A 23,998-nucleotide genomic window follows, 5' to 3' on the forward strand; every position below is an offset into this window, starting at 1 on the left:
TCACTCGGCATCAGGGAAACACAAAACCACAACGAGATACCACCTCACTCCTGTCAGAAAGGCTAAAATTAACAAGTCAGGAAATGACAGATGTTGGCAAGTATGTGGAGAAAGGGGAACCCTCCTACACTGTTGGTGGGAATGAAAGCTGGTACAGCCACTCTGGAAAACAGCAGGGAGATTCCTCAGAAAGTTGAAAATAGAGCTACCTTATGACCCAGCAATCGTACTACTGGGTATTTATCCTAAAGATACAAAAATAATGATTCAAAGGGGCACCTGCACCCTAATATTTTTATCAGCACTATCAATAATGGCCAAACTATGGAAAAAGCCCAAATGTCCACCAACTGATGAATGGATAAAGAATATGTGGTACACACACACACACACACACACACACACAGGAATATTACTCAGCCATCAAAAAGAATGAAATCTTGCCATTGGTAATGATGTGGATGGAACTAGAGGGTATTATGCTAAGCAAAATAAGTCAGAGAAAGACAAGTACCATATGATTTCACTCATATGTGGAATTTAAGAAAACAGAGGAACATAGAGGAAGAGAGGGAAACATAAAATAAAAAGATAAGAGAGGCAAACCATAAGAGACTCTAAACTATAAAGAATAGACTGACAGTTGCTGGCAGGAGGTGGGTGAGGGGAATGGGTTAAATGGATGTTGGGCATTAAGGAGGGCGTTTCAATGAGCAATGGCTGTTACAGTTAAGTGATGAAACACTAACTTCTACTCCTGAAACCAGTACTACACTATATGTTAACTAACTTGAATTTAAATAAAATCTTGGAAGGAAAAAAAAAATAAACCAAGCAGTCTAGAAGGCAGAGGGATGGCTTATGTAAATGAGAAGACATCATGTGTTTATGGAATGGAAGACTTGATATCATTAATATGGTGACACTCTCCAAACTCATTAACAGACTCAGACTCAGTGCATTTTCACTCTAACTTCCTTTTTTATTGTTGTTGCAGAAATTGACAAACGAAACTTTAAATTCATATTCAGGTTCGAATAGAAATGCCAGGGACCCAGAATAGCCCAATCAATCTTTAAAAAGAACAAAGTTGGAGGACTCATACTTTCCAATTTTAAAACTTACTTCAAAGCAACAGTAATCAAGAGTGTGGTACCGACATAAGAGTAAATGTGTAGATCAGTGGAACAGAACTGAGAGTCTAGAAATAATCCCATACGTTTGTGGCCAATTGATTTTTGACAAGGTTGTAAATTCAATGCTGGAGAAGGGTGGTCCTCTCAACCAGTGGTGCTGCCTTAACAGCATCCACATGCAAAAGAATGCTATCCTTCCCTTATACGGTATGCGAAATGCAAAATGGGTCAAAGCCCAGGTTTAGGGCTAAACCACAAAACTCTTAGAAAAGAATATAGGTATACTTTTTTGTGACTTTGGATTAAGCATTAGTTTTATAACTATGATACCAAAGGCCGAGCAACAAAAGAAAAAATAGATAAATTTTACTTCATCAAAATTAAAAACTTTTGTGTATTAAAGGACACTATCAATCAAGATAGCCCACAAAATGGGAGGAAATATTTGTAAATCTTATCTTTGATAAGGGATTAAAATCCACAATGCACAAAGAACTATTACAACTCACCAATAAAAAGAGAAATACTTTTATTATAAATTGGGCAAAAAATTTGAAGGCACATTTCTCCAAAAAAGTCACAGAAATGGCTAATAAGCACATGAAAAGAATGCTCAACACTACCAATCACTAGGAAAATACAAACCCAAACCACAGTGAGATAGATACTACTTCACATCCACTAAGATGTTTATAATCAAAAAGACATCAGATGAGAAGCAGCGTTGGTGAGGAAGTGGAAAAATTGGAAACCCAGTGAGATTATGAAGTGATGGAAAACAGTTTGTCAGTTCCTCACAAAGTTAAGCATATAGTTACCATATGACCCAACAATTTCACTCTTTGGTAAATACCTATGAGAGTTGAAAGCATATGTGCACACAAAAACTTGTACAGAGATGTTCATAGCAGTGTTATTTAAAATAGCCAAAAAGTGGAAATAACCCCAATGTCCCTCAACTGGTGAATAGATGAACAAATTGTGATAGACCCATGCAATGGAAATACTAATCAGCCACAAATGGGAATGAAGTATTGATATAGTGTATACCACAGGTGAATCTTAAAACCATTATGCTAAACAAAAGTGTGCCTATTATATGATTCCATTTATATGAGCTATGCAGAAGCAGCAAGTTCACGGAGGTGAAAAGTAGAGTAGGAGTTGCCAGAGGCTGGACAGAGTAGGGAATGTGGAATGACTGTTGATGAGTTATGGGGCTTTCTTTTCGGGGTGATGAAAATGTCCTGGAATTAGACAGTGGTGAGTGTGTGCAACTTTGCAAATATTATTACCTGCTACTGAATTTTATACTTTAAAAAAAGTGAATGGAGAAGAATGTGAGCTTGAATATTAGTAGCATATGGAGCCAAATACTGAGTCTGGCGTTACCCATGAGTGGAGCAGAGTGTTGTCTGGCATCAGTCGTAAGCGAAAGAGAATGTGACACCAACTCTTAGTAGACAGTGGAGGAGGTTGTTGACTCTAACATCAGGAAAAGGAAGCAGGTACATCTGCTGTTACAATTGCACAGAGCAGGATGTGTTGTCAGGTGATAACAGTAGGTAGAATTTGGTCTCAAGCATTTATAGTGAATCCAGCAGAATGCAAAGTCTTAGTGTTCATAGTGCAAAAGGCAGATTATTGAGTTTTGTGTAAGAGTGAATAGAGGAGAGAGTGGTGTCGAGTGTTGATGGCAGATGAAACCGAATGTCATCTCTCACATTAAAAGCTAATGGAATGTGAAATATCATGAAAATAAAAAACAGTGGAGAGACTCTTCTAGATTAAAAGAGTAACCATATACAGGGATGCCTGGGTGGCTCAGTTGGTTAAGTGGCTGACTTTTGCTTAGGTCATGATCCCAGGGTCTAGGGATGGAGCCCTGCATGGGACTCTCTGCTCAGTGGGGAGCCTGCCTCTCTCTCTCTCTCTCTCCCTCTGCAGCTCCCCCTGCTTGCGTGCATGTGCTCTCAAATAAATAAATAAAATCTTTTTTTTTTTAAAGAGTTTATTTATTTATTTGACAGAGAGAGATCACAGTAGGAGAGAGGAAGGGAAGAGATCACAGAGAGAGAGGAAGGGAAGCAGGCCCCCCGCTGAGCAGAGAGCCCGATGTGGGACTCGATCCCAGGACCCTGAGATCATGACCCGAGCCGAAGGCAGCGGCCCAACCCACTGAGCCACTCAGGCGCCCAAAATAAATAAAATCTTTAAAAAAGTTTTGAAAATAAAAGAGTAGCCATATATAGTATGAATCTTGATTGGATCCTTGATTGGATCCCTTGCCATATTTACTGATGATGTTTTTTGACATTGGGAAAACATGAAGTTTTTGTATTAGATGATATTATGGAATTACTTCTACTTCAATAATTATTGATATAAAATTGATATATAATAAATAAATAGAATTGATGTAAATATAATTATTATTGAATGTTAATTTATTTGGATAAATATCATTGGGGTCCTTCTTCCTTCTTTAGAGATGGCTTATCATGATGTCTGTAACCATCAAATGATTCAACAAAAATTGTGTCTATCTACTACCTACCTACTTAGCTACCCATCTACCTACCCACCTACTTATCTTTATATAGAACTAAAGTGAATGTGGCAAGATGATTAACAGTTGGGATCCAGGTGAAGGATGTTAGAGTGATCATTGTATATTCTTCCAACTTTCCTATATCAAAGCAGAATGTTGAATGAGGCCTTAATTGGAAATGGTACAGAATGTGGGATTTAGCATAAGGCTCAAGGGAGCCGAATATGGAGTCTGGCATTAACAGTAGGCTGAATGTTGTGTCTGTTGGTGAGTGATGAAAGCAGAATGGGGCTCAGACGGTAGTAGTGAGCGTAGTAGAATGCGGGGCCTAGAATTAAAAGAGAGTAGAGCAGAATGAGGCATCAAGCATTCACAGTGAAGGCAGCAGAATGTTGTACCTCACGTATAGGTGAATGGAGGAGTAGGGGGTGTCTGGCATTAATAGTAAATGAAGCAGAACATCGTGTCTGGTGTTAAAAGTGAATTAAGCAGAATGCGAGGTCTGGTGTTAACAGCGAAAGGAACAGAACGTCGCATTTATGGCAAGGGCGACTGGCGGAGAATTAGTGTCTGGTGTCGGTAATGACTGAAGTGGAATGCTGAGTCTGGTGTTTGAAGAATGGGGCAGAAATGTTGTGTCTAGCACAGAGTGAATGGAGCAGAATGTGTATCTATCTGGCTTTAATAGTGAATGGAGTGAAATGCTGTGTCTGGTGTTAGTAGTGAATGGAGCAGAGTACGGTTCAAGAGAGAATAGTGAAAGGAGCAGACCTGGTGTTGAACGTTAGAAATGTGAAAGATGATCGAGGTGTGGGAAGAAAAGGGTTCACACACGACATTTGGGACGAGGCTGCTATCTTGCAAGGGAGCTGCTTGCGAGCCTGGCCCTTGATTGAGAGAAGGGAACCTGGATTTTGGGAATGTTCCCGCTTTCCCTAAGCGATAAGGATGCCTCACTGTGCCTAGACCGCCCATACAAACAACAGGGACTGTGCCAAGTGTTTGCTTTCCTCCTGGGAGTCTGGAGTTTTGGTGTGGGCCAGGTGGAAGGGGCCTGTGTGGCCAGCGCCCAGTAAAAATCATCCATACTGAATCTTAAATGAACCTCAAAACAATGTCTCTATCTCCCTGGCCAGAAACATCCCACACCTGTGACTGCCTTTTTATTGTTAGGGTAGGAATGCGCTCTGTGTGGTCCTGCCCTGGGGGGCTGGGGGTAGAAAACAAGGAAGGCTGCAGATGGCTTCCTCCAGACCCTGCCTTTTTCCTTTATCACCTAGCTGTGTATTCTTTTAAAAAAATTTTTTTTATTTTTTAATTTTTTTAGAGATTTTTATTATTTTTTTCAAGGATTTCTTTATTCATCTTAGAGAGAAAGAGAGAGAGAGAGTGGAGCAAGGAGCAGAGGGAGAGGAGGAAGCAGACCCACGCTGAGCTGGTAGCCCAATGTGGGGCTCCACCCCAAGATCCTGAAATCTTGCCCTGGGTGAAATCAAGAGTCCCATGCTCCACCAATGGGGGCCCCCAGATGTCCCCGAGCTGTGTGTCCTTAACGCAACGCTATAAAAATATCTTAGCTGTGGGGCACCTGGGTGGCTCAGTGGGTTAAGGCTCTGCCTTCAGCTCAGGTCATGATCTCAGGGTCCTGGATCGAGTCCCGCATCGGGCTCTCTGCTCTGCAGGGAGCCTGCTTCCTCCTCTCTCTCTCTCTCTCTCTGCTTGCCTCTCTGCCCACTTGTGATCTCTCTCTGTCAAATAAATAAAATCTTAAAAAAAAAAAAAAAGAAATCTTAGCGGTGAGAACAATGCTATGCTGAGTCCTGTGAGTCGTATCAAATCTCTGAACGTGGGGGTGGTCCTGGAGACCCTCCACCACAAAACATCGACTGTCAACGGTGCAAGGAGCAGGAGGTTGTGTTTAGCACTAAAAGTGAATGGAGGAGGAGGTGGAGTTGAGTGTGAATGACACATGAGCAGGATGCGTGTGGAGTGCTGGTAGAGAACAGAGCAAACCGTGGGGTTTGGAAACTGTGCGCAACACAGGGTCCAGTCTGGAGGAGAGCTCTGATGCCCCAGAATGCTGGATCCTGCCAAGGGCGGCCGGTGAAGAAACAGTGACTAATTCCTCGTGCTCCCTTCATCTCAGGCAGGGTAGAGAGATGGGAGTCCTTCTCTGTCCAGGTGTTTTGTGCTCTGGGCAGTAGGACTTACCTTGGGCAGGGATGCTCGGGAGCCAGAGCTCTGGGTGGTCATGGTGAGCACGGTGGTGATGCCCAGGCCCACGCGGGCTGGGGCGGCGTCCATGTTGATCCAGAAGGAGATCCACGAGAGGATGACGATGAGCAGGCTGGGAATGTACATCTGGATCAGGTAGTAGCCCATCTGTCGCTCCAGGTGGAACCGGGCCTCGATGCAGGTGAATTTACCTGCGAGAAGTTACGGTGAGAAGCTGAGTGTTCTCGGGAGGTCGGAACAGCCTCAGCTGGAGGCCTGGGTCAGCCTCACACTAGCTGTGTCCTGAGGCAAGCGCCGGAATCTGTGGGTCTCCATTCCCTCCTCTGTGGTAAATTAGGGGTGATGAGGGCGATGGTGCCCACCTCCTGTGGTCACCTGTGTGTTACTGTGCACTCCTCACACCTGTTGTGCTCACACCTGACTTAGGACTTAGCACACTCCTCACACGTGTTGTGCTCACACCTGACTTAGGACTTAGCGCACTCCTCACACCTGTTGTGCTCACACCTGTGCTCAGGGGCCGTCACCCTTACCAGCCCTGTTTTGTTGCTAAGAGTGGGCCTCCGTGGACCTGTCCTTAGCCTTCCCCCAGGTACCGTCCCCAAACATGACTCGAGCCTGTTCCTTCCTGTTGTAAAAACGTTCCTTCCTTCCTCATACAGAAAAGTCCCCATTATCTACGGGGACAAGCTCGAACTTCTCAGCCTGCTCTTCGTAGCCATGCTCTGGCCTGTTTTTCCGTCCCACTTCCTGTCTTTCCTCACCCTCATCGTGACCCCTTCCACTCTACCCTGGCCTTGGGAACTTTGACCCTTCTGAGCTTTGGCCCCCACCGATCCCACTGCCTGGGAGCCAGGCCTCTTCCCTACAACCGGCGGAAGGACCTTCCTACTCCCCACCCCGCTTCTGGTCATGCGGTCATCTAGCCTTAGGGCAGAAGGCAGCGAGGGCGGAGGCACCTCCGTCTGTCTGTCCTCTGCACTGGACTGCGGACAGCTGGTCTCCCCCCAACTCTGTGCTTGCCTGGAGCCGGTCGGGGCCCCGCATCCTCTCCCCCCGTCGGATCCACAGGGCCTAGCGCAGAACTCCGCTCTCACCCAAGTGGGAACAGGGAAGAGCAAATGAGATAATGAATGAGAAAACGCCGTGTGACCAGTTTCGGGCTGTGGTGTGCGAGGCAGTGGGACTCCGTGAGTCACTGCTGTCACGGCTGCTAATGGGAGTATCGTCACGCCTCGGCGTGCCCAGGGACCAGGACAGTATCTCTGGAGGTGACCTGAAAAGGGGCCGCTGTGCCCAACACAGCAGAGCCCAGGCTGCCTGCCCTTGCTCTGAGAGATGAGAGCTAAGAAGAAATCTTAGAGCACACAGCAGAGCACGCAGCGATTTCTCTCAAGCCCCTGCTTCCACCGGGAAGGCCTCCTCCGCGGCCTACTTCGCGCGGCCCCTCTCCTCAGCTGGGCTCTAGCTGGCCTGACTGGAGGCCTTTCCTCCACTGCGCCTCCGCAAGCTCCTTCCCAGCCTGCGGTAGGGCAGACAAGGCTGGTCTTGGCCCAACCCCAGCTCGTTCCTGTGTCCCAGCTTCCCACCAAGGCTGGCCTGTGCCTGGGAGACAGAGAGCTGGGCGCAGCGGCCATGGGTCCTTCCCCTCTCCTGCAACTCGAAGTCTGGGGGACCCTTTCCAACTGCGCTGTCCACAGACCTCACATCACCTCTCAGCTCCCTCCTGCTGAGGCCTGAGGAGAGCAGCCTGGGTACTGCGTCCCGTCAGAAATGCCAGGTCCCCTGTGACAGACGCTGCAAGATGTCCTCATATCCACTCCCCGCTTCTGCCTTAGGGACAGGGTTCATTTTGAGCTGGGATGCTGCTACCTGGAGCAAAGACTCTTCTCTCCCGGCCCCTCTGGCAATGAGATGTGTGGCCTGAGCGTCACGTGCGTGCCCCAGGACATCCGGGGAAAAGATATCAGAGCACCACTTTCTTGGTTTCAAAGACTCTTTTCTTAAACACGGGGTGATCAACACAGAACCGTGTCCATCACGGGCATCTCAGAAGATCTGTTGAACCAGAAGTTGAACGAATGTTTGGACCTACCTGTGTTGTAATGCTTCGTGCAGTATCTCAGGTCCTTCTCCTCTTTCAGGATAAACTGCGGTAGAGTTAGTCCATCTGCCACCTGCACAGCTCCCTGCTCCTGCCACTCGAAGATCAGGTCATTCATGGTATAGCCAACTGGGGTGGGAGACCAGAAGAAGCAGCCGTCACCACCCAGAAGCACTCATTTGCAGCGGGTCGGAGCTGGTTTGGGTTAGAGACTGAGAGGCATCAGGCCCGAGAGGGAATGCATGGGACCACGTTGCCTCTCCACCACCCCCTCCCCATTCTTCTTCCACCCTCCCCTCACCTCCCCTGCAGCTGAGGAGGTTAAAACTGGTCTAATTGTTTACATCGACCCCCTGCCTTCTACCTCGCTTGTCCCTTTGCCTCCACTTCTTCCCCCTGTGGTCCTCGGCAGCTCACATCGGCTATGGGGCCTGTGTGCCAACCTTGCACGCTCCCTCCTCTGCTCACAGCACCTTTCCCTGGGGGAATGACTCTATAAAGCTGTTGGGGGACTGTCAGCCTGGGGCCAAGGTGTTAGGTAATGACACAACTAGACCCGTCAGATGCTCTGTCCCAGGACTTGAATCTTTTCTTTTCCTTTTTTTTTTTTTTTAAGATTTTATTTATTTATTTGATAGAGAGAGATCACAAGTAGACAGAGAGGCAGGCAGAGAGAGAGGAAGGGAAGCAAGCTCCCTGCTGAGCAGAGAGCCTGATGCGGGACTCGATCCCAGGACCCTGAGATCATGACCTGAGCTGAAGGCAGCAGCTTAACCCACTGAGCCACCCAGGTGCCCCAGGACTTGAATCTTGAATCAAGCAACAGAAGGTCAGAGTTGGCTGGTGCCAGGTCCCCTCAGAGGTGGTGTTCCACCTAAGTCTGCTTCCTAAATTCTCTGCCCTGGTTTCTGTACGTCTTTCAAGCCCATGAGGAAGCCCTGTCCTTCCATTGAATTCCACCTTTTTTTTTTTTTTAAGGAAGTTTATTTATTTGACAGAGAGAGACACAGTGAGAGAGAGAACACAAGCAGGGGGAGTGCAAGAGGGAGAAGCAGGCTTCCCACTGAGCACGGAGCCAGAAGCAGGGCTTGATCCCAGGACCCTGGGATCATGACTGGAGCCACCCAGTCACCCTAAATTCCACCTTTTAAATTAGATTGGTTTCCGTTTGCAGTCAAAGAGGTCGGCTCCCTCCTCCTGTAGGTTCCCTTGTGACCTGCGACATAAAGCCCTCTCCAGTGCCCCCTCTCTTTCCCAAGCAGAAGGAAGCATTCTTTCTGCCCGGAGGCCACAGTGTTCAGCCTTCCAACAACACACTTACCACTTGCTGCCCTGTGTTAGAGTTCTTTGTGCCGCCAGCTGTCTATGTGTCCCCAGCTGCAGGGAGCAGCCCTGTGAGTTCAGGGACCCTGACTTATTCGAGCTCTTTCTCTTCCATTCCTGGAAAGTGTATCCACAAGGGACATGGAAGAGTGTCTCTTGGGAGAATACTGCTGACTCCGAAGCTGGGCCTCAGCCAGCCAGTAAGGGGGGCTTAGATTTCTAATGCATTTTCTAAAGCGGAGCCCCCCGTCTGGTATTTTGGGCTAGGACAGTTATCTCTTGGGGCCCAGCAGTTAGCTGCTGTTGCCGTATGGGAATTTCTGCAAGTCCCCTGGGTAAAGGGGAGTCCGGCTCTTTCTAAAGCCCTCATGCAAGTGACTCACAGCTTTCCAGTTGCATGATGCACGTCTGGACGTCCATGGGGAAATTCTTCAAGTCCATGGGGCAGGCCAGTGTTAGTGTGATTCTGAGAAGAGAAGGGAGTTGAATGATGCTAGAGCCACACACGGGGGAAGCTGTGCCTCCATTCCAGTTATTACCAGGAAATCAGTTATCTTGGAGAGGTCAAGGAGGTCAGGGAACTAGTGTGTATTGAGATAATATATGTGTATTTCTACATTCCAGATATGGAAATGGAGGCTCAGAGAGATACAGAATGTTGCCTAAAGTCACATAGTCAGTGGAACTTGTGGGTTTCTGTGGAGTCTGTCTGGCTTCTAAACATCTTGCCCTCAGCCATGGCCTGAAGGCCTGGAGGCCAGGTGCTGCCCTGATCCCTGCTCTTCCGTGGAGGCTCAATTCCAAGTCGAGCAGCCCCAAGCCTCAGGCATCCAGGGCCACCTGCAGCAGGGGCTTCGAGTGGTTCTTGGCTGCCTCCCTTCATACACTGGACTCATCAAATGCTATTTTAAAGAGGCCCTTGCCTTCTGGGTGTCCGAACAGAGCTGACTCATACCTGTGGGCTCATGCTGGGGTTAGCTGGCAAGTGGTGGGTGCCCCCAGCTTCCGCGAGAGCTGTCTATTTTGGGTTGTTTCACCCTTGCAGAGGCCAAGCCTCAGAACCAGAGGGAGTGCCCCTAACAGAAGCAAAGTGTACAGTTCAGGCTACGATGCAAGGCTTCAGCTTCAAAAGCCTTGCCCGCATCGGAGCACCTGCTCCAGAGAATAGGGAAGAAAGGCTCTCAGAGCCCAGAGAGGCTTAGATCATCAGGCCGACTCCCTCACTGGACAGCTGGAGGAAACTGAGGTCCAGAGAAGGATTGGTCGGGACTCCTGCAAGGTCACCCACTGCGTGATGACTCAAAGGCAGGATTCAAAATTATGTCTCCTGGCCATTGGATTCTGAGCTCCTGTGTTTACTTTCAGACCCTGCTTTCCTGAAAAGAGCCTCATCGGTGGTGGTCTAGTGACACTTGGCCACCGGCACCTTACTGCACGTGATGAGGGCATGGCCCTGTGTCAGCTTCTCCCCTCCAGCTCATGCCCACTGCTCTGGATTTGGGCCTCATTGAAGCACAAGGTAGAAGCAAGAGGGGGGAAAAGGGAAGGGAGAGGGAAAGTGAAGAGAAAGTGAACAGAGTTGAATTTTTGAAGATAAAAGCTCCAAAGTGGGGCAGCTGTCACACCAGGTTAATTTTCTGAAGCTGAATGACCTTGGGAGCATCACTTTCTGCTGATCTGTCCTTCTGTCATGCTGCATGGGGCTTAGCTTTGTAGAGATACCAAACCCGCCTGGCAGCAGCAAAATCCAGCAGTGTAACCTCTTCTGCCCCAGCAGGCAGGGCACCGGCGACCGTCCTGAGCCCATCAGCCTCCCATCTGGATGTGCGCTGGCAGGACGCAGGGGGAGGAAGACCGCGTCTGCCTCTGGCTCCTCCCAGCAGTCCCCTGCTCGGGGCCTCCTTTCCCCACTGAGATTCTTGAGTCCCCTCTCCTACCTGGCCTGCTCTCAGGAGTCACCCTGAGTCCAGCCATATCTGAAGGTTAGAACGGCTATAGCCTCTCCTATGGGCCTGGATATTTAAAGCTCATCTCCTAATGGAAACAGAAAGATTGATTCCCCCAAAGAACTGGAGGGGGAGGAGGAGTCATTTAGGGCCAGTGTCCCTTAGAAGCTCTTTGAAATAAACACATACTCATTCATTCATCAAATGAGCGCCTATTGCATGCCGGGCACTTTCGGCTCGGCTCTCAGTGGACATCAGATGGACACTAACAGATTGGAATCTGGGCTGTGCTACTAGGTGGCTGGTGGGAACTTTGGCAAGCTGCTTAAGTGTTCAGATCTTCACTTGTCTAATCTGCAAAATGGGCATACCAGAAATATTTCATGGAATTGTTAGGAGGATTACAAATAATATATGTAAAACACATTAGTAGTTAGTAAATTCTCCATGAATGCTACATATATAAGAATGTAGCACAGACATTGGTCATTTTCTCCATGACTTCGGGGAGGAAATAGGGAATTACGTGGGGAGAGTTGGCAGGAGACTCTTTTAAAGTTTGCTCCTAACCAGTATCTGTAGGATCCCTCCCAGCTGGGAAGAGGATCCTAGCTTCCTAGACTCAGTGCAAAGTTTGGGGGATGGAAGGGGTTTATGGAAGGGAGGGAGCAGCCCTGGTTTGTACCTGTGAGTAGCCTAGCAGGCCCATTTTTGTTGAGGTTGCTGGGACTTTTCCGGCTTTGTGCCTTTGCTAGTGCTACTTTTTTTTTTTTTTTTTTTTTTAAATTGTGGTAGGAACATTTAACATGAGATCTAGCCTTTTAACAAATATTCGTGTGTACAAAATAGTATTGTCAACTCTAGGCACAATGTTGAACAGTAGCTCTCTAGAACTCACTCATCTTGAGAAACTGAACACCCCTGCTGCTGAGCACTGTCTTTAAATACTCTTTTCCCTTCTTGTTTTATTGAAATGGTGGCTAAGCTTAGAGGCCCAACCTTAACCCTTCTAAGATGCTTCTTCGGTTCCCCTAGGAACCACTCACCCCTAGGACTTTGCCTGGTATGTTCTTCTTCCTCCCTGACTGTAATTTACAGAGCTGGCTCTGCACACCGTGCAAAGGTGTGGGGTTGCCCAGGCCTGTGCACCCCTGGCTGGCCCATCTCCTAGTGTCTGCTCCCAGAAGGCTAATGGGACCAGGTGCACTCTGAGGAGGACGGCAGGGTGAGCTTCTGTGGAACTCACCTGATGCTGTAGAGGACATTTCCGTTCCGGGAGATCCTCAGCAGTTTGTTGTCAGTGGTGATCTCGTGGAAGTGAGCCCCCTTCTCGTTGGCAAAGAACAGGTCGGGTTTCCAGATGGAATCCAACATGGATGGGTCCAGGTCCAGAGAGTCATCCGGGTATTCATTGTAGGCCAGCCGGGGGTCGTTCCACTGCTGCCGCAGGAAGATGTTGACCCTGTAGTCCTACAGCCAGGAGAGACAGAATAGTCAGGGTTAGGCCCCGGGAGGTCCGCTCTTGGAGGGCTCAGGGGCTTTCGTGCTCCCCAAAGTCCCTTTTGGAGAATTCGGAGTATGGCTGCATCTTATGGGGGTGAGATATAAAGTCTGTGCCTCAGGAAGAAAGTCAGGGGAGTCACCCCTGAAGATCCTGTCAGCACACTATCAAGTATATTCAGCTCTGAACTGATATTATTTAATGATACTCTTCTGAAAATTTTCAAAAATAAAGGTCCACCTGACGTAGTAAACACCTGATTTTATCCTGTTGCCATTTTGTCGCGTTTGCTTTGGTTTTTGGATAAGAGAGAGCACATCACAGATAAAGCTGAAGTCCCCCTTATACTGTTTTATTTTATTTTATTTTTTAATAAAACTTGACAAATTTTTTTTTTAAAGATTTTATTTATTTATTTGACAGAGAGAGATGACAAGTAGGCAGAGAGGCAGGCAGAGAGAGAGAGAGGAGGAAGCAGGCTCCCTGCCGAGCAGAGAGCCCGATGCGGGACTCAATCCCAGGACCCTGAGATCATGACCTGAGCCGAAGGCAGCGGCTTTACCCACTGAGCCACCCAGGTGCCCCAAAATTTGACAAGTTTTTAATAAAAGTTGTCTCTACTTGACAGAGAGAGAGAGAGAGAGCACAAGTAGGCAGAGAGGCAGGCAGAGAGAGAGGGGGAAGCAGGCTCCCCACTGAGCAGGGACCCCGATGCAGGACTCAATCCCAGGACTCTGGGATCATGACCGGAGCCGAAGGCAGCTGCTTACACGACTGAGCCACCCAGGCGCCCCTAAAGTCCCCTTTTATTATCGAGGCTGTCAGGGCAGTAATTCCCATGCACAGTAAAGTTCAAGTGTCACTCTTCCATAGATTGACGGAGCAAAAGGAGAGGCTAAAAGCTGCTGCCTGAGCATTCACGCTGTTCTGCTGAAGGGAACAATGAATTCCCAAGCAGTGAAGGAAGGACGGGTGAATTCTGAGGAGCTCCTGCTGGTCCTAGGGTTCATAACGCTCTGTTTCAGTCCCAGCCTCTCCAATCTTCTATCACACATGGTAATTTATTTGTTTGGGGAGGATTTTCTCTTTAATTTTTTTTTTTTTCTAATGTAAGCTCTACACCCAATGTGGGGCTTGAACTCATGCCTTCAAGATCAAGAGTCACGTGCTCTACTGACTGAGCCAGCCTGGTGCCCCTGGGGAGGAGGAATAGTTTGTGGAGTCACATCTTACTGGATTCTGAACTCAGTGCTAAGTCTATTGCTTCTCAGATGGGACTTTGATGTAGTTATTCTGCTGGGAAAAAAAAAAGTCACAATCAAGCCAATTAGGGAATGTTGGACTAAACCAAATGCAACTGATGTTTTACTGTGGGACTTCTTGGAGACCTTAGTATGCTAGTTATTTGTATGTATCTCCAAGAGGGGAAGTTTATTTTGGGCATTGAACTCTTGCATTTTGTGCATAATGATTGCCTTCTACTGAATATATGTTAAGAATTGCCGTCCTTGTCAAAACTCCCACCCCTCCCCTCACCTTCATTTCTCTGCCGGATGGAGAAACTGAGGTCCAGAAAGTTAAGACTGACCCAGTATCACTCTGAAAGTCAGGTCAGAGCCCAAGAGTCCTGACTCCTAGCTGAGGATTTGTTCAGTTGGTCCTAGGATTGCTGAGAGAGCCCCATTCAGCAACCGATTGCAGCCTGAGAAGCAGTTATGGTACGGGTAGGTTTCCACGCCAGGAAAGTGGATCATGAAGTTAAGAAATATTTTCATGAAGAAGTGTTTTCAGTTTTGTTAGGGAGGCATTCTTAACCTGGGATCTAGGACTCTTATGATCCTGCAAGTGGAATTTGGGATTTATTTGTGTTTTCCCAGGAAGAAGAACTTGGTTGTCTTTGCTCGACTCTCAAAAGGGTCTACAGTTCCCCAAAAGATTAATAACCTCAGTTCAAGTCTGTCTCTGAATTCGGTCCTTCCAGGAATAACCTCTACACGGGAGCACCTGCTGGGACTTTCCCCGAAGGTGCTGGAGAAACAAGCCCCTGCTACATTTTCTTTCCCTTTCACTCTTTTTTTTTTTTTTTTAAAGATTTTATTTATTTATTTGACAGGCAGAGATCACAGGTAGGCAGAGAGGCAGGCAGAGAGAGAGGAGGAAGCAGGCTCCCTGCTGAGCAGAGAGCCCGATGCGGGGCTCGATCCCAGGACCCTGGGATCATGACCTGAGCCGAAGGCAGAGGCTTTAACCCACTGAGCCACCCAGGCGCCCCTCCCTTTCACTCTTGATCTGTCATCAGCAGGGACGGACTAAAACAAAAGACCCTCCTCGCCACCTTTACCCTCACATCTGCTGGGTCCCCCCTCAGTACGGGTCTCATCCTGTTTGCCTCCGGAAATATCAATAGCTTCGTAAAGTGTTCCAAGGTATTTTATAGAATTTTCTATAATCTGATTGAAGCCTCTTCTCCCTCCAGCCCCATAGACAATGACATTTGATCTCATAATCTCATGTCTTATAAATGCCGTGGTGGAGGGAGAACTGTAGGCCAGACCTGGATGTTGATACTTCGTTCTTCCTGCTGACAGTAATGGACAGCTCCCAATCTGGCTGCCTCTGATCGGGAAATTAGAAATAGCCTCACTTTCTCTCTTGAATTTTATGTGGAGTGTGTGTGTGTGTGTGTGTGTGCACACGTGTGTATGCTTGTGTGAGAGCGCACAGGGCAAATCACGTCAGAGGAAACAGACTGTGAGTAGTGGTGCAGGAAAAGCCTCCAGGCCCCAAACCCCAGCTTCACTTTGAGGTTCTTGCCAGTGACATGTGAGTCCTGTTTATGCGGCTGGAAGAGAAGGAAGTGGCATTTCTTAAAATGGTCTGTTAGACACCAGGCACTGTTCTAGATGCTGTCACACACACTCAGTCTTCACAAAACCCCTGCAAGCTGGACACTCAACTTCTCGTGGTAAGGGAAAGAGCACCAAGGTTTGGAAATGTTGTGAAACTTGTCCAGGGCCCAGGGCTAGTAAGTGGCGCAGCTGGGCTCTGAAGGCACGTCAGCCCCAACCGCTGTCCCCTCCCACAGGGGCGGATAGCCAGCTGCAAGTGGGGGACACTCCGCTCCCCTCCTCACTACCTCTGTGGATTCTGCCTGCTCAGCATAAGCACTGTCTCTTGCAGGAGTGTCGATGCCCCCAGGCTTCCATGGTCTCTTCCTTTTCTGATCTCCTAGCAAAACAGAATCACTGGAAACATGTCATTTAGCACTGTGTGTGTCTTATCTTCTCTACTTGACCAAGAACAGTTTGAGAGGCTGAATCTGACCTTACTTTTCTCCTGCACCATCTCACCCACCTGCCCAGTCAATGTACCTGAGACCTACCCAATACCAGAGGGAGGAGGAGGCAAAGCCAGAAAAAGTTTGAGCAGGAAGAGCTTTCCTCATTTTAGAGTGGTGAGTCTCAGACCCAGAGAGAGAATGTGACTTCTGAGGTCACATAGCGATTCAGTAAAGGACCTACGATTGGAACCTGAATTTGCTTCTCTGGTGTTTAAAGTAATTAGGATAGATGGTCTCTAAGAGCCCTTCCAAATCAAATAGCTAATTGCTACTAGTTTAATTTTTTTCCGGCAACATTTAACTGAGCATCTACTGAGTACTAGGCACTGTTCTAGGTACTGGAGAATCTGCCAAGAGCAAGAAAGACATATTCTTGCAGCCACAGAGCCCAAGTGTGATGTTGACATGACATAGGGATAAGGCCTCCCATAGGATTAAGTACAGGGTGCCAGGGAGGTGTAGAAGACAGGCCCTCCCGCTAGACTAGGGGCTGGTGGTCAGGGAAGGCTCCAGAAGAAGTGATATTTAAGATGAGACCAAATATGGTGAGCCAAGAGAACAAGCCCTCTGGGGCAGTAGGAGCCGCATACTGGGAAGCCTAGAGGTACAGGAAGGTGTGGTCCACTCAAAGGAGCACAGGGAGATGAGTAAGGCAAGGGTGCTTGCACGGCCTTGGGCCTTGCCAACTGTCCTAAGGAATTTGGGCTTCATCCTGAGACTCCTGTGGAGCCTTTGAAGAATTTTAATGAGGAGAGGGCATTATTACATTTGCATTTGATGACATGTTTAAAAAATATTTTTTCTTATTATAAAAGTAAATGCATGTTGATGGTAAAAATGAGGAAGGCACATCCCTTGAAAGGAGAAAAACAAAATTAAAGCCGTAGGGTCTTGTGATGAAATGCCTAATGAAAAGCCAGAGCAGGAGACCAGGAGAATGTACCCAGTGTCCTCAGGCAGCTTGGCTGCTCCTCCCAGCAGCCCCCTACTCCGCCCCACAGCAGCTGCTGCCCAAACAAGCTGTTGCGTCGATTTTCTCCTCTCGGTTTGGGAAATAGCAGTAGGAAATGCAGTTTGGAGGCTGTCGATGTAATTGGTGTAATAGGCTGAAAGCTAAAAGCTGTTTTGCTTACTTGGCCCTATAATCACACTGGCCAGTGTTTGATACGCTGAGGGGCCTGGTTCAAGTTCAGGGGCTAGAGGAGCAACAGACAAGTTATGTACCCAAGAACCTCAAGTTCCAGCTCCGGTGGTGGACTTCCAGGTCTCAAGCTGTCAAGGGTGGCCCATCTAAGTCTGCCGTGGGAGGGACTTCCAGAGCTCTCGCTCCGTCGTCTTTAGCACCAACTCACCCATCCTCACTGTGAGAGTCCCTGATGGTCTGCTTTCTGGTATCTGGGCAACCGCCTTGCTTCTAAGACCGAGGTAGAGCATTAATCCCTTCATTCACTCTTTCTGTCATTCAATAAACATTTATTGGCCACTTCCTGTATGGGATGTATCCCCCCGCCCCCCCCCCCACCCCACTGCCTCTCCCACTGTGTCTAATTTCCGGTTCTAACCTTTTCCAGTAAACTCCTCTAAACTTGGTACTGAGGGAAAAGAGGAAGCATGAAGGGTTTTAGTAGGAAAGAGCCTGCTTGGGTGTGGTGGTGAGAAGGGGATGTGTCGTTACCATTGCAGTCAGAGCCAAGGGACGGCGCCCAAGCCCTGGACGAAGATCCAGATTCTTAGATCTTCCTAGGTCTCGGCATTCCAGCTCTCAAGGGGTATCTCTTCTCTAACGCCATTTCTGCTCTATAAACATGTATTAAGCCTAGAATGGTGAGGATGGCAGCATATGGTCTTGCTTTCTGCCCCCAGACGGTTCAAATTATCTGGCAGGTGAGGCAAGATACGGACACAAATATCTCCCATACAAAACTGACAGTGACAGAGGTCAAAGGGGTTCTAAAAAAATTGCTATTAGATGTTGCTCTCGACCCACTGAGATAGTTTCCAGCCAGGTTGGATGAAGCTGGAAAAGCTTCCAGAGAGAAGGTAACACTGGAAATAGCCCCTTTCGGTTTCCTCCGTCCTACTGAAGTTAACATCTCTAGGTCTGTGTTGCTCTGAGATGGGAACGCTATCTAATTTCGGCTGGAAAGGAGGCCAGGGGTGTGTGAGGAGGAAGTCCAGAGCTGAGGAGTCAGGCTTAGAGCAGAACGGGACGTGAGGCCTGGGATGGGGCGTCCTCAGAGTATTTGGACGAGGCTGGATACAGTTGCAGGTGAAAGGAATCTCGTGTAGAAGGAACAGCACAAGCAACCGCGTGGAGGTAGCGCCCTTCAGACCGTTGAGCTTATCTCAACCACTGGCCGTATAAGTAATAAAAGGTCCCCCTTACTGAGGACCTTCTATGTTCTAGGCCTAGTGCTAAATCTGCCACACATTTTGTCTCCTTTTATCTTTAAAACAATCCTAGAATGTAGGTATTTTCAACCTACGTTATAGACAAAGATTCAGAGAGGTTAAGCAATTGGTCCAAAATACACAGTAATCAGTCGGGTTGGAATCTGGATGCGGTTTGTCGGATTATACAAGTTCATGCTCGCAACGACTCCGCTCTGACATGGCTGGAAAATGGATCGGTGTGAGCCTGTGGTGTCCTTAGCTGCCAAAGCAAGGGGTCTGGATTGTGCTGTAGAGTCTGCAGAGCACCACTGGGATCTTAAGCAGTGAGCACTCTCTCCGTTTGACTTCTGAAAGGTCAGTTTGGCAGGAATGATCAGAAGTCTTGGAAGTGAGAGAGTCAGGCACAGGGAGACCTGTTTTGAGGCATTTGAGGCAGTCCCCTCAGGGCTAGCGGAGCTGACAGCAGGAAGAGAGAGTGGCGTAGGTCAGAGAATCGTCACCTCCATCATTAAATACTAATTAAATACAGTGAGAAGAAGCCCTTGGAGAATTCTGTCTCAACTTTCGCATTTTACACACGGTCCAGAGAGGGAGATGGACTTTCCCTGGGCCACACATCAATTTAGCAACTAAGGTGGGACTTGCATACAGATATCTTGACCCCATCCCACTTCTTCTCCTATCCGCACACTTTTGAGGGCAGGAGAAGGAGAACCAAGTTGAAGGTGCCATTGAGCTGGTCCTGCCCTCCTTGGAGAAGCTCAGATGTGAACTTGGCTCTGACGGGATTTGGGATTAGCCTGAGTGCTGAACCATTCTGCTGAAAGCCAGAGACCAGGGCCTCAGAGGACAGGATGCCCAGGCTTGGTTTATGAGCTGCTGCTTCCTCTCCCACCTGCTGCCCTTCTTCCCTCAGACCTCTGAGATGCACTGTGGAGCTGAAGTCATAGCCTTTGTGAGACAAGCCAGGCCCAGCTCTCCCCAGGTCTGTGAGAGTGAGGACCTGGCTCATTGGTGCCTGAGGAGTTTCCTAAATCCTCACCAAGTGCCAGGTCCTGTGCTAAGAGCTGTAGTGAACTCTCCAAATTCTCACAGCGATGCTATTTTACAGATAAACTGAGGCCTGGGGATATCAAGGCCTTTGTGTCAAGTTAGTGACAGAGCCAAAGCTTGAGCGCATGACTGGCTGACTCCAAAATCTGCTTTTTAAAAAAAATTTGACAGAGATTGAGAGAGAGAGAGAGAGAGAGGGAGAGAGGGAGAGAGACCACAAACAAGGGAACTGACAGGCAAGGAAGGGGGAGAAACAAGACTCTCCACCAAGCAGGGAGCCCGATGCTGGGCTTGATTCCAGGACCCCTGGGATCATGACCTGAACTGAAAGCAGCGGATTAACCGACCGAACCACCCAGGTACCTCTCCAAAGTCTGCTTTTAAGTAGTACACAGCATTGGCTTCTTTTATTAACAATGCATTATATTTTGTTGCTGCTTATTACTTTTCAAAGCACTGTCACGGTGATTTTGTTCTATGACATTTGGCATGAAGGGAAGATTCTTTCTCCCACTGGACAGATGAGGAAATTAAATCCCTGAGATTTCAAGTTCCCACCATGAGTTACTGGTAGATGCAGAATTGATAACAACAGTGCAAATAATACTAATATTTAAGATTGAGACTTTGCCGTAGGTAAGGAATGATGCCAAGAGCATGATGTGTGTTATCTTCATAATAGTCCCGTGATGTAGGTTTGATTATTACAGTTAGATAATTATTACAGTTAGATAATACATTGTACAGTTAGGTAAATCAAGGCACACAGAGGCGAAAGCACTGTTTCTAATATCACACAGCGAGTAAGTGCCGAAGCGGTCATTCGGACCCGAGACGTTCACTCTAGAGCCCACGCACTTAAGTCCTAGACTACGCTGCCCAGGATCTCCTAGAATTGCCCCAAGTGAGAGTTTCATGACCCGTTAATGCCATTGGATACTGCCTCTGGCTGCAGTGATGCAGCCGTGGGTTTGTGGATACCTGCAATTATCAGGAAGTATTACGAGGGGCAGCAGACACAAGGCTTCTGCCCCAGGTCCAGCAGTCCACTAGTGCTCCTACCTCAGTCCTGATCTGACCCTTGAATATGACCCATCCTCTGCTCTGCACTCAAATCCAGTGCTGGCAGACTCCCCAGATCCCGACCCACTGACTCCTTGGCTCCGGATGCTGGCTCTGTGGCTTGAACCTCTCCCAATCACCACCCTGCCTGGTGCATTCTCATTCAGATCTCATGCATCCAGAGATACATTTGTTGTAGAGAACTGTAGATGCTTTGGACCAGTGGAGCTGAGCATCTTTGTTTGTCTTTAGGGGATCCCTAAAACACAGCGTGAGTTTAATAATTACATAAAAATGCTAATAGCAGCTACTTTTACTGGAAGTCTAGCATTTGCTAGAACTTTATGTGCATTGTATCTCTAAACCTTTCATCAACCTAGCACATTGGGTATTATTATCCTCATTTTACAGGGGAGGAACCTGAAATCTGGAGAGGTCAAATAGAGGTTAAATGTTAGGCCCAACCTCTCATCCTTAGTAGGAGCTAGAGCAGGGATGTGAATCCAGGACTGTGTGGCTGCCAATTTCATGTTCTTTTCACAACTGCATGCTGCTTCTCTCCTTCTAAAACCGAATTCCTACGTGATGGTGAAAGAGATATAAGAGACGTAGTATACTGGGACCCCACAGAGCCCATGTGACAGGTCCATCCATTCATCTCCTTAGATCCAGTAGCAGGCGGAGAACACTGGACTGGTATGTTAAACAGTGAGGTGTCTTCATAACTGGTCGCCAAAGGGTGCAGATTGGGAGTGGATGTTAAGCCGGCAAGAGGGAAGAGGACAGTGTCGGCAGCACCGGGTGCAGTGGTGAGACACACCGCTCACACATTTGGAAATATGGAAATCAGGCTGCACTGTGTGGGTTAAACTCACAGTAGAGAAGAATTTCCAGTAGAGGAGTTTAGCGAGGCCTAGCATCGGTCACAATGCCCTATGTGTAATCCTGATGATTTAGAACAGGACTATCCTTGTGATTTAATAACTGGAACTCTAATTTACTCTACTGTATCTCATTTAGAGAACTCTTTTTTCCCCCCAAGATTTTATTTATTTATTTGACAGACAGAGATCACAAGTAGGCAGAGAGGCAGGCAGAGAGAGAGAGGGGGAAGCAGGCTCGCCACTGAGCAGAGAGCCCGATGCAGGGCTCGATCCCAAGACCCTGAGATTATGACCTGAGCTGAAGGCAGAGGCTTAACCCACTGAACCACCCAGGTGCCCCTAGAGAGCTCTTTTATAAACAGGGATATATTCGTTCAGTGGTATGGGAAAGGGTATTTTGAGGAGCAGGAATTTGGCAATTGGTGATCTAGCATCATCGGGGGGGGGGGGAACACCATATTTTCATTCCTACAGAGAGGACTTCTGTGTGGTGAGGCAGGGAGCCTTTCTTAGATCTCTTTCCGGCCTGAATGAAATATCCCTAAAGACGATCTGTCTTCTTTTCCTTCAGTTGCAGGTGTGTCTAATGTGAGTCCTGATTGGTGTCTTCGATATTCAGAGAGTGGCGAGGGAGTGCTTTCATGGAGGACATGAACATTCTTATTACTTGCATGGAAAACCCCATTGTAAATTCAATAACGTGGCAGTCTTACTTACCCACTTCAGTCCTCTGTGGGTTTGATTGTCATGAGTCAGCCTTTCTGAATCCAAAGCCAACTCCAAGCTGTCATAAATCCCCGTTGTGATGCCTCCCTCGGTGGGGTGCCGGGAGAGAGACATCCAGCCCCGTTTTCTGTCTGTAACAGACTCTAATGGGATTTCTGAGCCTTCTCTCCTTGGCCTCCTTTTAGTGTTCATTTTACCAAGGCTTCGTGGGGTGTTGAGCCGTATCTAATTGGATGACATTTAATAGACTTTCTCTTGGATCCCCCAAACCCAAGAGTATAAAAAAATGACCTCGCATTAGCCGTGTAGGAAGACCAAAAGTGTAATGGAAAACAACAACAACAACAAAAAGGATCTCATCTAAAATAGTAACCACCCTCACAAAATAGCCACCAGTAAACCTAGCAGGAAATATGTGATTCGTAGGTATTTAGGAAAACCCCTCAAAACTCTAAAACCTTACCGAAAGGCATAAAAGAGTGCCTAGATAAATGGAGAGACATACCATGTTTATATAATATTGTAAAGATGTCAATTAATTCCAAATTAATCTATAAACTCAATGCAATCCCAATAAAAACCTGAGGCGATTTTTTTCAGCCTCAACACGCTGATTTGGCAGGGAAAACGGGCTGGAAACAGCGGGAATACCTCAGAAGAACATCAGAGATCTCTTTCTACCAGACACAGAAATATAACGTTAAGCCATAGTAATTAAAACAGGGTGGTACTGATGCAGAAACAGACAAAGAGCAACAGGACAACACACTGAGACTGGAAACAGACCTAGGAGTTTATGGGGATTTAGTTTATGAGACGGAGAGCATTTCACAGTGGAGAAATACCACTTAAGAATAATGATGGGACAATTGCTGTCTAATTGGAGAAAAATAGAGTTGAGCCACCACCAAACAAAAAATGAAACCCACTGTATTAAGGAGGTCCATGTAAAAAGGGAAACCTGTACTATTATTGATAATGCCCAGCAAGCAAAGAATAGGCAAAGATGCTCAAATGTACTCGGGGGTCCGGAGTGAAAATGCAAAAATGACAATGAGGCACCATTTAAAAAAATCCCCCTTGGGAAAATCAACAGGCTTGATAATATCTTGGGTCAACAAGGGTAAAGAGAGACAATGCTGCTGGGGGCACAGTGAATTAGAAGCTTCTTTGGAAGTGAGCTGGGCCATGCCTCTGTCAAAATCACAAAAAGTTGCATGTCCTTTGATGAAATCTTCTGCTTCTGGAACATATCCTGAGGAAACATGCAGAGTTATGTCCGAGAATATTCTTTGCGTCGTTGTTTGTAATAGTAAAAAGCTGCATAATCATAAAAGGGCCATCAGGAAAAGAACATTTAAAAAAATCTTATTTGTTTATTTGAGAGAGAGAGCACAAGCAGGGGGAGCAGCAGAGGCAGAGGGAGAAGCAGACTTCCCACTGAGCAGGGAGCCCAATGTGGGGCTGGATCCCAGGACCCCTGGGACCGTGACCTGAGCCGAAGGCAGATGCTTAAGGACTGAGCCACCCAGGCATCCCGAGAAGAGTGGTTTAATACCAGAGAATGATGGTCTGTCCTGAGCATGGGATTTTTTTTTTTTTTTTAAAGATTTATTTGTTTGTTTGAGAGAGAGAGAGAGAGAATGCAGGGGGAGGGGCAGAGGAAGAGAGAGAATGTGAAGCAGACTGCCCCTGCGCAGGGAACCTGATGTGACTCAGAGCTCCACCTCACGACCCTGAGAT

At 47.5% G+C, this 23,998-nt stretch overlaps 1 protein-coding gene across 1 annotated transcript in view; it reads right to left on the bottom strand.

Moving 5' to 3' along the window:
* The window catches only part of GLRA1 (glycine receptor alpha 1), a 51,640-nt gene that overhangs the window by 10,745 nt on the left and 16,897 nt on the right, over positions 1-23,998 (bottom strand). The window contains exons 4-7 of the mRNA XM_059416329.1: positions 12,542-12,765; positions 9,733-9,815; positions 8,018-8,155; positions 5,899-6,113 (exon numbers count right to left, since the gene is read on the bottom strand). Of these exons, the coding sequence (XP_059272312.1) occupies positions 5,899-6,113; positions 8,018-8,155; positions 9,733-9,815; positions 12,542-12,765 (660 nt within the window). The remainder of the gene's footprint in view (positions 1-5,898; positions 6,114-8,017; positions 8,156-9,732; positions 9,816-12,541; positions 12,766-23,998) is intronic.

The sequence above is a fragment of the Mustela nigripes genome, chromosome 12 (assembly GCF_022355385.1).
Source record: "Mustela nigripes isolate SB6536 chromosome 12, MUSNIG.SB6536, whole genome shotgun sequence".
Lineage (NCBI taxonomy): Eukaryota > Metazoa > Chordata > Mammalia > Carnivora > Mustelidae > Mustela > Mustela nigripes.